Source organism: Sphaeramia orbicularis, chromosome 18, assembly GCF_902148855.1.
Source record: "Sphaeramia orbicularis chromosome 18, fSphaOr1.1, whole genome shotgun sequence".
In the NCBI taxonomy this organism is placed as follows: Eukaryota; Metazoa; Chordata; class Actinopteri; order Kurtiformes; family Apogonidae; genus Sphaeramia; species Sphaeramia orbicularis.
Window position 1 is genome coordinate 43,370,792 of NC_043974.1, and position 13,897 is coordinate 43,384,688.

The 13,897-nt window shown below is 40.4% G+C and overlaps 1 protein-coding gene across 1 annotated transcript in view; it reads left to right on the top strand.

Moving 5' to 3' along the window:
* The first annotated feature begins 9,582 nt into the window (after window positions 1–9,582).
* LOC115439048 (chromodomain-helicase-DNA-binding protein 3-like) overlaps window positions 9,583–13,897 on the top strand; it is a 50,099-nt gene continuing 45,784 nt past the window's right edge. Inside the window, exon 1 of the mRNA XM_030162944.1 lies at window positions 9,583–10,065. Coding sequence (XP_030018804.1) covers window positions 9,906–10,065 — 160 coding nt within the window. The 5' untranslated portion in view covers window positions 9,583–9,905. The remainder of the gene's footprint in view (window positions 10,066–13,897) is intronic.

The following is a 13,897-nucleotide window of genomic DNA, read 5'->3' on the forward strand; positions in this document are numbered from 1 at the left end:
TTATTTTTATTGGACTATCTTTTCTCTGTAGCACTTTGAGATTCTGCTGAATGAAAAGTTCTTTAGAAATGCAATTTATTATTATTATTATTATTATTATTATTATTAAGTAAACAATTCAATAAAAAGTTCTAGACAAAAAGAACTAATCAGCTCACTATTCACAACACAATTAAATACAATTACAACAAAATACAACCAAAAGTCTAAACATAGTGGAAAATATAAACATTAAGAGAAATTTAACCAGGTTATGTACATGAAATAAGTTTAAAAAAAAAAAAAAAAAGTGATTAAAAGTGTGTATGCATGTGTAGTGCAGATACAGTTAAAGAGAAGAGACATCACAGAGAGGTCATAATATTAAAATATGAGAACTTTTCATAATATTTATCATATTTCAAGAAAATAGTCACGTTTCAAGGATAAAGGCGTTTTATATTATTGATAATTTGTTTTTCTTTTAACATAAAATTATTTAACACCAACAACTGTATTAAACTAAAATGAGTCTGTGCATTTTCCTGGTTCATAGAAATAGAAACCTGATGTTTTTGTTTTGTCACTGATGCCTTTTCTGTGAGTAGGATGAATAATATGTAAACCATCTGATCTTTCTTACTTTTTTCTCTTTTTCAGGTTCTGTTTGAAGAAAAGATTCTGATGCAAGATGTTCATCCACAGGTGAGAAGGAATCAGGATTTCATCTGTTTCCTTAAGATCAACAACAATATAATCAAAATAAAAATGTTAATATCAGTCTATTGATAATTATTCTAATAAATGTGAAATCGTTATTTATTTCAACAATAAATGATGAAGTTCAATGAGTAGAAGAAACCACAATGTTTAGTGTTTTTAAAATGATTCATAAAAGATGTTACAGTAATAAGAACGATAACATAAAATAAAAGATGAACCATTAGTAAGTCTGTCACTGAATGGAACAAGAGGGAAAAAATAAAAGATAAAACAATGTAAAACAGGCAGCAAAGATGGAAATGACATAAAAAAAAGACACTGCAAAAAATGAAAATGACAAAGTAATAGTACATGTATTGGTACAATAAAAACTATGTAAAACTACAGTACATGACTGAACTATATGTAACAGATAAAAAAAACATAAATGGCATTTAATAATAATAATAATAATAATAATAATAATAATAATAATAATAGATACTATCAAAGCATTAAGGTTGAGTTAAAATATCAAGTCTTCTATTTTCAGTGTGGTCGTTCCCATATCAGACCACTAGGTGGCGTTTGTGTTTGTTTTTTGTTTTATTTAATGAGTGTTTTAGATCTGGTCCTGTGTTCTGTTTTAAACTTTGACAAAGTTAAGTCTGGGTTTTAATTTCAGTTCATGATCAGTTCAGAACTACATGGGAATAATCTGAACCACATGAATCTGTAATATTTAGATGTCATTTTTTACAGTGTAATACCATCAACGGCCACCAGATGGTGCTGTAAACAGGCGTCACTCATGTTTTTCTATGTGATCAGGTCAAATAGAAGCTTTGACATTTACTTTTATTGTTTTAACAGGTTTCACAGACAAAACATCAAATAACTTTGACCCAAGATGTGATCAAGTTTATTGTTTCATCTTGTTACCTTTTTTTTTTTTTTTTTTAGGTTCTTTACAGTGTTTTTGTCTTAATATTATCATCTTTTTGAGTGTTTTGGATTCGTCTGTAATAGGTGATATTTACGTAGTTTTTATCTTGCTGTATGTTTTTACATGGTTTTTGTGTTTTACGTCTTATTCTTGTGTCACTTTTATGTTTTTGTTCCAGGTTTTATGTTCAGCTTTTATATTTTTTTTGTTTTTTATTATGGGTGAAATGTCCTGATCATCTTTTTTTGTTTTGTTTTGTTTTGTTTTGTTTCATTGTTCCATCCATTTGGTTTGTGACTCATGCTGTTTAGTTCTGAACCTGCTGAAACATTTAAACCTACTGAACAGAACCGTCCTGTCTGTCTGGGTTTGGGTTTCGTTTCCCGTTGAAAGAACAGATATTTAAGTGAAAATGAAAACGCTGCTGGATAAATAAAGCCCAGGTATCATCCAGACTCCGGTGCTGATAATGTGTGTGTGTTTGTTTATTTCTGACTCCTGTTGGACTGAAATAACATCGTCATCCTTCATCTGATGGATTCAGTTTAATGGTGTTACTCTGTATAAAATGTTGGTTAATGGGATGAAATAGGACCAGAACAAAAACCACATGGAACCAGAAAAATAAGACCTTGTGTGTGTGTGTGTGTGTGTCTGGGGGTTCACACTAAATCCGTACACAGCTGACTGCTGTAGTTTGTCATATTTATGTATTTTTGGTCAAAGAAGACAGTAGTGAAAACAGCGAGTTGATAGAACCAATATTTTGGGAGATACTGGTCATTTTAAATACAGTAGTCTTATAATCACGCTGCTATACCCAGAACGCTTTGGCGGTGACTGCTGGACAAATGCGGTACAACATGCATGAATACACAACAGCATAAGAACAACCACATCTAGAACCTGTGGAAGCTCACAGGTTAACGCACTAGTGTTTACAGAATGTAGACCTCACATTTATAGAATTTAAAATATTAGAGTAATGTTATAATATGAACAGAAATATATTAGGACAGTTATTCTGTGAAAGACACAATATTACAAGAACAGTCCCAGTATTATGGGATTATATGAAGATGTTTCATTATATAAAGACAAAAAATCACAAATCAAAGTCAGTTTTATCGTCAGTTTTGCCATTATTACTTATATACTTATGAATCGTTGTTATGACTATTACCACTTTATTATAACTTTCATCCTGTCCAATGTGTATAATGGAAAAAGTTTATTCACAGGAAAAAAAACATGATAGTAACATTATTTTGGGATTATATGAAGATGTTTCATTATATAAAGACAAAAAAATCACAGACTCATTTTTACAATTATTACTTACATACTTATGAATTGTTGTTATGACTATTAATACTATTATCACTTAATTATAACTTTTATCCTGTCCAGTGTAAACGATGGGGGGAAAAAAAAGTCTATTCAGAGAAAAGACATGTCATGACAAAGTCATTCTTGTTATGATATGAGAATAATTGTAATATTTAGAGAAAAGGTGTTTTATGAATAGTGATACAACCTGGTTAATGTCACAGTTGAATAAACACAAAGATGAAACAGTTCAGAATAAGTCAGGGATGTTCAACTCATTTTAGTTCAGGTTCCACATTCAGCCCAATATGATCTGAAGTAAAATAACAGAATAAAACCATTAAAAATCTGTGCAGTTTTATCAGTATTCTGCCTCAGTTCATCATTTCTACATGTACATTAGGACTCAGATCCCAGTGGATCTACAAATACACCAAACATTTAATAACAGGCAGAACACTGGTCCACTTCCATTTAATTCTATAAATAGATTTTTTGTTAAAGGACAGTGTGCAAATGTTCCGTACTTTCCAGACTACTGGCCCCACCTGACCATAGGCCACACCCACACTTCACACGGTCGTCTCCAGTGTCTCACCATCGGTTCACTGATCCAAGCTTACGTGCAGTAGCTCTGTTTCCTTCTTCGACAGCCGGATCGATCATTAGCCTGTGAAACATAAATGAGCTGCATCATTGTTTGAGCTGCAGGTTCACAGTGTGTGGAAACAGTAGCAGCTTATAGACCGGAAATTACAGAAAACATTTTCATGTCATTTCAGTTTGTTTTTTTTACACTAAAATCAAAGACAGGAGGTCTGCAGTTGTCATTATTTCCAGGTTATTATGATGGTGTTTGAGGTTAAATTATTCTGGATGTGACTTCTGAACTAAACTGGAATAGAATAGAATAGAATAGAATAGAATAGAATAGAATAGAACAGAACAGAATAGCCTTTATTGTCATTGCACAGAAGTTACAACAACACTGGTTGTTAATTTCTTCAGAGTCATTTTCATCTATGGACCAGATCAGACCCTTTAGCGGCCGGTTTTGGCCCACAGGCCTTATGTTTGACCCCCTGGTCTGAGTCCGTAGCTCCTTTTCACTTCTGTTCTTGGAATATTTCCCCTTTCTTCCAGAACGTTGTCTGTGTACATGACATGGTGGATCATTCATACTCTGGACGGCTCATACCTGTGTAATGCCTCTGGAGACGTTAGCGACACCGCTATGCTAGGGGTATTTACAACGTGCAAATTATATGTCACACTTGGGGATGGGAATCGTTAAGAATTTAATGATTCCGATTCCATTATCGATTTTGCTTATTGATCCAATTCCTTATCGATTCTCTAATCGATTCTCATTGGGTGAGGGAATAAAAGAGTACAAACATGTGTTTGTATGAACTGTCTGTTATATTTCCATCTGCACAGAAAACAGAACATATACAGTATGAACAAATAATAAGAACAGATGATGCCGGGCCTGGTTGGGGGGGGGGGGGGGGGGGGCATACAGTGAAAGTGAAACTACAGACTCTTTACTAATTCCTCTATTGCCGCATTTCTATTACATGGAACCGGTTCGGCTCAGCTTGTCTCCTGTTTAGGGATGGGAATCGAGAACCAGTTCTTTTTGAGAACCGGTTCTTTTTTGAGAACCGTTTTCCAGTAGCTCGATTCCTTGGAATCGTTTGCCTGCCTGCTTAATGATTCTGCTTCTCAATTCCGCCTTCGTTGTGCATGTGCGATGACGTCACACGTACGCTGCATTGTTTTGGTCAGAACGTAGCCAACTGCCTCAGTTGGCTACGTTCTGACCAAAACTATGCAGCGTACGTGTGACGTACACTGTCACAGCTTCCATGTCTTCTACAGGGTGGAATCCCTGCAATCTCCTCAAACGTTTGTCCACAGCATGTGAATCATTTACAGGAATGTCACGTATTTGATACTCAGCGGTGCTTGTGAATGTAGCGGCAGAGTGAACGCCGGGCCGGTTCCGGTGCGGGCAACAAACGTCGTAACTCCTCAAACACAAGTTTCTGAAGGTAAGAAGGGAAAGGAAATGAGGAGCACAACAACAGGAGACAAGCTGAGTCGAACCGGTTCTATGTAGTAGAAATGCGGCAAAAGAGGAATTAGTAAAGAGTCTGTAGTTTCACTTTCACTGTACACCCCCCCCCCCCCCCCCCCCCCCCAAACCGGCCCAGCATCATCTGTATATGTTCTATTTTCTGTGCAGATGGAAATATAAAAGACAGTTAATGCAAACACATGTTTGTACTCTTTTATTCCCTCACCCAGTGACAATCGATAAGAGAATCGATAAGGAATCGGAATCGTTAAATTCTTAACGATTCCCATCCCTACTCCTGTTGTTGTGTACCTCATTTCCTTTCCCTTCTTACCTTCCGAAACTTGTATTTGAGGGGTTACGACATTTGTTGCCCGCACCGGAACCGGAACGGTGTTCACTCTGCCGCTACATTCACAAGCACCGCTGAGTAGAGAATCAAATACATGACATTCCTGTAAATGAGTCACATGTGGAAAAATGTTTGAGGATACTGGAGGGATTCCAGCCTTTAGAAGACATGGAAGCTTTGACAGAGTTCCAGTGGACCTGGTGTGGTCTGTTTAGACCTGGTGTGGTCTGTTTGGACCTGGTGTGGTCTGTTTGGACCTGGTGTGGTCTGTTTGGACCTGGTGTGGTCTGTTTGGACCTGGTGTGGTCTGTTTAGACCTGGTGTGGTCTGTTTGGACCGTTTCTGCCTCAACACCATGTTGGCTACGTTCTGACCAAAACTATGCAGCGTACGTGTGACATCACTGCGCATGCACAACGAAGGCGGAATCGATAAGCAGAATCGTTAAGCAGGCAGGCAAACGATTCCAAGGAATCGAGCTACTGGGAACCGGTTCTCAAAAAGAACCGGTTCTCGATTCCCATCCCCAGTCAGACTGTTCGCTGTGTCACCACTCTGACTGGTGAACGCAGGTCCATGTGTTAAAGTCCATCCTGTCTCACCTGTTACTCCTTTGTCTTAAATCAGTCATTGGTGGTGAAAAGGTGGGATCAGCATCTGACCTTTTTTCTGGGATCTGTGTAAAAGTGGCTGAAGACGTGCAGCCTCTAGTGGCCGTTGGTGGTATTACACTTTAACACAGGCTGTGAATTGGCCTCAGCTTCATGGATGTGGGTGTCGTCACACCTGAGTTTCATCTTATTACCTTTGTGTCTGTCTGTCTGTCTGTGTGTCTGTCTGTCTGTCTGTGTCTGTCTGTCTGTCTGTGTTTGTCTGTCTGTGTTTGTCTGTCTGTGTCTGTCTGTCTGTGTCTGTCTGTCTGTCTGTGTTTGTCTGTCTGTCTGTCTGTGTTTGTCTGTCTGTGTCTGTCTGTCTGTCTGTGTCTGTCTGCCTGCCTGTCTGTCTGCCTGCCTGTCTGTCTGTCTGCCTGCCTGTCTGTGTGTCTGTGTGTCTGTCTGTGTGTCTGTGTGTCTGTCTGTGTCTGTCTGTCTGTCTGTGTCTGTCTGTCTGTCTGTGTCTGTCTGTCTGTGTCTGTCTGTCTGTCTGTCTGCCTGCCTGCCTGTCTGTCTGTCCGTCTGTCTGTCTGTGTGTCTGTCTGTCTGTCTGCCTGTCTGTCTGTCTGTCTGTCCCAGATAACTCTCAAAGTTCTGGACGGATCTGGATGAAAATTTCAGGAAATGTTGATACTTGCACAAGGAACAAATGATTAGATTTTGGTGGTGATGGTGGTGATGGGGGGGTGGGGGGGTGGGGGGGCTCTGCGCTCTCCGAGTGCTTTTGTAGTTTTTATCATGTTTTTCTCTTGTCATTTCTATTTTTGTGTATTTTTGTCTTTTTTGTCTGTTGTTGATTTTATACCAGTTTTATCTTATTTGTCTCCATGTTTTTTCATGTTTCCTCCTTTGTCTTTTTTTTTTTTTTTTTTTTTACATCATTTTGTGTTTCATCATTTTTTTTCATGTTTTTTCTTCATTTTTTTGTCTCGTGTCATTTCCTTTTTTAAACATTTTTTCATGTATTTTTTGTCTTTGATTCTTGTTTCATCTTTCATTTTGTTGAACGTTTTCATCCTTTATGATGTTTTCGTCATCTGTTTTCTTTTCATCTTGTGATTTTTTTTTTTGTGTGTGTGTTTTATGGTTCTTTTGTCTTTTTTTTTATGATTCTTTGTCTTTTTCCTTCTTTCCTGTCTGATATTTGATGTTTGTCTCATCTTTTTCGTGCTTTAACAGATGTTCAACTCAGATTCTTACTCTATATTTCTGCAGATCTGCTCCTGTTTTAGTGTTTTTTTATTCATGTTTTTGTCTCAAGTAATTTCTTTTTTTTTTCATGTATTTTTGTCTGTTATTCTAGTTCTATCTTTCAGTTTGTTGCAGATTTTCACCCCTCATGACATTTTTGTCACATCTGTGTCAGTTTCATTTCCTCTTGTTTTTAAATCATGGGGGGGGGTTTAATTTTTTTTTTTTTTTTTTTTCCATTTTAGTCTTTTATTCTGTTTGCATCTTATTGATTTTACACCATTTTTTGTCTTATTTGTCTTTGTTTTTTCATGGTTCCTTTGCCTTTTTTTTTTTTTTTTTTTACATGTTTTGTCAGTTTCATTTTGTTGCAATTTGTGTTTTTTCTGCTTTTTTAATTCACATTTTTGTCTTGTGTCATTTCCTTTTTATATTTTTTTATGTATTTTTGTCTTTTATTCTTGTTGCATCTTTCATCTTTTTGTCTCATGTTTTTATCACGTTTTTTTTATCCTTTTTTTATGATTCTTTGTCTTTTTCCTTCTCTTCTGTCTGATATGTGATGCTCCTCTCATCTTTTTCGTGCTTTAACTGATGTTCACTTCAGATTCTTTCCTCATATTTCTGCAGATCTGCTCCTGTTTTCATGCTTTTTATTCATGTGTTTTTGTCCTGTCTCATTTCCTTTTTAAAATTTTCATGTATTTTTTGTCTTTTATTCTTGTTGCATCTTTCATCTTTTTGTAAATTTTTTATCCCTGATGTTTTTGTCTTTTTTCATGTTTTCTCAGTTTCATTTTGTTGCGATTTGTGTTTTTTTTATTCACATTTTTGTCTTGTCATTTCGTTTTTTATATTTTTCATTATTTTTTGTCTTTTAATCTTGTTGCATCTTTCATCTTTTTGTCTCTTATGTTTTAACATATGTTTTTTTTTCATCCTATAATTTTTTTTTTATGATTCTTTGTCTTTTTCCCTCCCTTCTGTCTGATATGTGACGTTTGTCTCATCTTTTTGTGCTTTAACTGATGTTCACCTCAGATTCTTTCTCCATATTTCTGCAGATCTGCTCCTGTTTTCGTGCTTTTTATTCATGTGTTTTTGTCCTGTCTCATTTCCTTTTTTAAAATTTTTCATGTATTTTCTGTCTTTTATTCTTGTTGCATCATTCATCCTTTTGTAATTTTTTTTTCTTTTATCCCTGATGATGTTTTTGTCTATTTTCATGTTTTCTCAGTTTCATTTTGTTGCAATTTGTGCTTTTTATACACATTTTTGTCTTGTCATTTCCTTTTTTTTTAATTTTTCATGTGTTTTTGTCTTTTATTCCTGTTGCATCTTTCATCTTTTAGCCTCTTATGTTTTTTTTATCACATATGTTTTTTTTTCATCCTCTTATTTTTTTAATGACTCTTTGTCTTTTTCCTTCTGTCCTGTCTGCTATGTGATGCTCCTCATCTTTTTCGTGCTTTAACTGATGTTCACCTCAGATTCTTTCTCCATTTTTCTGCAGATCTGCTGCTGTTTTAGTGGTTTTTTCCTCCCTGGGGGGCTGCCTCCGTCTCTCCTCTGTGACCCCTGGATGTTGAAGGCGAATGTAACTGTGTTTTGTCGGAGCAGAAGTGCCCTGAGGTGGGGGGCCGGAGGAGGAGGAGGGGGGGGGGGGGTTCTGAGGGATTCCCATGGCCTTACTGCCATCCAGTTGACGCACCGACAGCTTTGAATTCCACCAAACTGTGCGTAAATCCGCTCCTGGCCGGTGCGCAAAAACCTCTCCAGGGCTGGAATCTGCGCTGGGAGGCGGTTCAGAGCTGGATCTGGACGGGTGGGGTGGGGGGGCACAGTTTGCACATAGTGGATTGTTTTCATCCCCACCACAAGTAGTTAATTTTTAAGCAATACAATCTGATGTAAGTCTGGGCATGGCTGCGGCAGATTTTCCCAACCCCCCTCTCTCTGAATCCCTCCCCAGCACTCACACAACCCTGCTGCTCCAAAATAATTTTTTCTCCACCGGTGGGGGGGCTCGGGAAAAGGGGGGGGGGGGTATAAGGTGGCCATGTTTGATAGATTTGTGTCGGCTCTGCAATGCAGAAAGGAACAGTAGTGTTTGTGATCCTGCAAAGTGACAGTGACACCACGAGTCAACGCGGATTCGTGACTGATCCGGACTTTTGGAGAGGGAGGGGGGCACGAGACCGAGACCAGGACCGGGACCGGGGGTGGGGGGGGGGCAGAACGAAGGCGAGGAAGGAGGGAGGGGGGAAAGGAAGGAGGGGGGGCAGACAGAAAAGAAACAAACAACTAACATTGTAACTTACATGCATCACACACCCCTTTTTCTGGTAACAATGTGTACGTTTTTAAGGAGGGAGGGGGCGCGCGCAGGGAGAAAGAGAGACGGGGAGAGATAGAGAAAGGAGGAGGGGGGTGCGTTCTGAAATAATATAGTCAGCCATTTTTTATGTAAGGGGATTTTTTCTTATTGGGGGGGTTGTTAAAAAATAAATATAAGAGGGCGGCCATCTTTGTTGCTCTGCCTGGTGTAAAATATTCCAAAACGCCCCCCACTTTTTTCTGAGCCGATTTGAATATTAAATAAATATCACATATTCGGGCAAGAATCTGCTTTTTTTTGCATAGGAGGACGGATCCAATGACAGGAGGATAATGTCCTCTCCGCTCCGCTCCTGTGAGGAAGACGAGGGCATGGTGGTTAATTCCGAGGGAGGAGATTTTGATGAAGAAGACGACGACGGAGACCCAGACGAGAACGCAAGCGACATCCAGTCTCCGGCGGCGCCTCGGGAAACTGCAACAGCCGCGCCAGGTACGGTAACCGGCCGAACCGCGGAGGACACGGCGGGAGCGCGCGCACCGGACACAAAAACACAGGGTTTGAGGGTTAGAAAGTGGAGCAGACATGGAGGCACGGGGGTCTGCGCCGACACTGCCGCTGCTGCTGGTCCCGGTCCGGGTCCTGGTCCGGGGTACAGACCGGGACCCAATGCGCACAGACCAAAAGCACTAACGCACTAAATGTGAGGGGAAAATCCAAACAAACACAAGTTAAACCGGTGAAATTCAGCCGCTTTTTTTGCGCTCCGAGTTCCGTATTTGCAGCTTTAAGAGAATTAGAGAAAAAAAAAAAAAAAAGAACCCAGAAGAACCCGGAGCGCGTGGGCCAAAAACAACAACTCCAACAGAACGCACTAACGGGCCGGACTCATGTGAGGTTCGGTTTGCTGCCCCCCCCTTTCCCTTTCCCCTTCCACTTCCACTTCCACAGCCCACTCAAACTTTACACCAAGTTACAGCCGCGGGTTTTCAGCTGCCACTCCACTAGACCGGCACGGCACGGCACGGGAGGACACGAGCACTAGTCTGTGTGGAGGGAATAAGGTGGACCTGGAGGCTAATAAGAGGCTCCCGGAACATGGAGTTACCCCCCCCCCACACACACACCCCTCGTCCCCCCCCCTCGCCACGGCCCCGGGGCCATCATGACACCGGCTCTGGCGCAGCTGATGCGCTTTGCTGTGCGGACATGACAAGCCGGGTGTCAGCGTGAGACCTCCGCGTGAAACACCCACGCCCGCCCCCTTCACCCCCCCACCCCCCCCACCCCCTCCAATCCCCCTGACACCAGTGTGACAGGTCAGAGTAGGACAGATGTTTACTTCCTCTGGGACGCACATCCATGAACACACGAGCCGCCGGTTCTCTGGTGGTGTGTGTGTGTGTGTGTGTGTGTGTGTGTGTGTGTGTGTGGTGGTGGTGGTGGTGGGGGGCTCATTTTAGTTGCATTAATCTTGGTTTTGATCAGTGATTAAACACATGTGACATTCTGGAAGTTTCTCTGACAGTGAAAGTCCACGTGCGCGTCCCCTCCACATCCTCAGACGCGTCATAAACCTGTCAAATGTGCGTTACAATCGGATGCAAAGCGCGTCAAACTTGTAAATAACACCGTGGATGTGTGCGTGCGTGCGCGTGCGTGTGCGTGCGTGTGTTTTCGGTGCAGATCGGAGCTGCTTCCGCTGCTTTGTCTTTGCTCTTAATGACCCGCCGCCATGCCTCCCAGACGCATGCGTTACTGTCGGGCTTCCCGTCGAGGACCGTAACCCCCCCACGACCTCTGGCAAGCGACCGCGGCGGTGGTCGGGGGTCCCGCTGCGGGAATTAACTCGGCGGCAGGAAAGGAGATGTCGTTCCGGTTGAACGCACCGCGGCGCCGCTCTCGTCGGCCTCCGAATCACCGGGTCCTGCGTGCGCGCCGCTGCCGCCCCCGGCGCACTGCACGGCGGCCGCACGGAGGCGCGGGGAAGCGGGGCTGCTCGGTTCGGCGGATGGGGCGGGAGTGAGGAGGTGGAAGGGGGTGGGGGGCGCGGAGAGGTGGGGTGTGTGTGTGTGTGGGGGGGGGGTAGTCGGTGCTGGCGGAGGGAGCGCGCGCCGACAAAGGCAGGCAGACAATAAAAACCGACAGGACGCAGCCCAGGACGCACGGCGCAGACCGCGCACCACAGTTTGGTTCCGCTTTAACGCTTTGCTGCGTCTTCTGGAGCTGTGTGTGTGTGTGTGTGTGTGTGTGTGTGTGTGCGCTCAGGTCAGGCTGCAGGTTAAACCGTCCTCCCTGTGGCTCTGATCCGGCTCCAGGGGGAACAACCGGCCTCATATTTCTCACATCATTTCCTCTCGTGTCCTCAGTGGGTTTTAGAAACACTGGAAGTGTCTGTGATACTGAACAGAACAGGTTTAACCCAACTTCCATCAGTGACAGACCCTGAAAGGAAAAGAATATTTAACCCTAAAAAAACCCAAACCTTACACATCCACCAGCATCAGAACCATCTGATCTAAACTGTCTAATACCTGGTGATCCTCTAATTCTATCAATACATGTCAATAATTGGTGTAAAATACAGTTCTTTATCTTTTCATGCATCAGATATGACCCATTTGGACGTTCAGAGGCTCTGTAGTTACCATGGAAACACCATCATCTTCTACAACATTGATTCCCCAGTCAAACCCATGCAGTTGGATCAGTGACAGTGGATGGACACACTGGGTTTATGTTCAGTTCATGATCAGTCACTTTTTCCTCAGTTTTGATATAATAACTGAATTTACTCTGAGCTTGAATGAACATCTACACGATCAGTGAATTAAATATAGGAAAATCTGAATCTGAATGCTTTATTAATCCCAGGGAGAAATTGTGTGTTATAGTCGCTTCATTTAAGTAGAATAAAAAGTAGCAGGACAGAAATGAGCAATACAACAGAAAAAAACAACATATATATATATATACACACACACACACATATGAAGCTCTAAATACACGTCTATATATACAGTACTGTGCAAAAGTTTTGGGTGGCCTTTAGATCAGTTGTTTTTGCAGTGTTGAAATGAACATGCATCTTTATTTCTGTCTCTTTTCTTCAATACAACAAGAAAATACAGGAAATATGTGCACAGCCTTAAAACACACACAAAAAACTGAACTAAATAGATTGTAAAGGTTAAAGTCAGTACTTATTCTGACCCCTGTACATATTGTACATACTTTACTGTAGTATGAACAGCAGGAAAAAAAGCAGCTTCTCTAAACCAAAGTGATCGTTTTTAGTCTGACCTTCCTTTTACACTTAACATGTCTTTATTCCTTTTGTTCACTTTCAGTTTTTTTTTTTATTCCTGGTTTCATTCAACACATGCCAGATGTTTCTATCATTTGAACAGGATCTTAACCCTTTCATGCATTAATTATGAGAACCTTAGTTAAGATTTTTCTCTTGAGTGTTTTTAATCCTCCATAGGCATGAAAAAAACAATGTGATCAAGTTGTTTTTTTCATGGAGTTACAAAAATGTCCATGCATTTAATTTTTGAAGTAAAAGAAACGTGTTTAAAACCCAGTATCAGCAATTGATATTAAAACAATGAAATAAAATCTGACATCTCACATTTTAATCTCACATTTTAACATATTCTAATGCTAATTATTACTCTGTTCTTGGAGATAATATGCAAAAAAGCAAAACAAAAAGAAAAACAAACTTTTTTTTCCTTACAAATAACAGTTGATTTACACTGAAACATGTTAGTGCAGATCAGGTTTATCAAGAACAGCAAAGTTACAGTAATGGTATGAATTACAGTGTATAGGATGATGCAAAAGCGTCCACTGTGTTGGCTGATATGGAGCTAAAACAACAAAACCCATGAATATACAAGAGAACAGCTATAGAATAGCTGTCCACTGTGGTGACCATTATGCATGAAAGGGTTAAACTGTAATGTCTTTAAAACATGATTTCAGTTTGAACACAGGAACATTTTGTGATATAGCATCCTGTAGTGATCAAATAAAAATGTGTTTAGTATTTGTGCAGATTTCTGTTGTAATGCCACTCTTCTAGGAAATAATCTTTTAAAAAAGAAACAAAACCATTAAAAATTTGCCTTTTTAACAGTATCGTGATTTAACTTATCGTGATCCTAGTATTGTGATTTGTATCACCAGATTCTTGCCAACACACACCTTTACTCATGTCTAATATTATTATTTCTTTCAACAGGAATGAGTGACTTTAACCCTTCATAGGTCACTCATTGAAATACTATGAAATTCAGAATCCCAACCATAGTGTGTC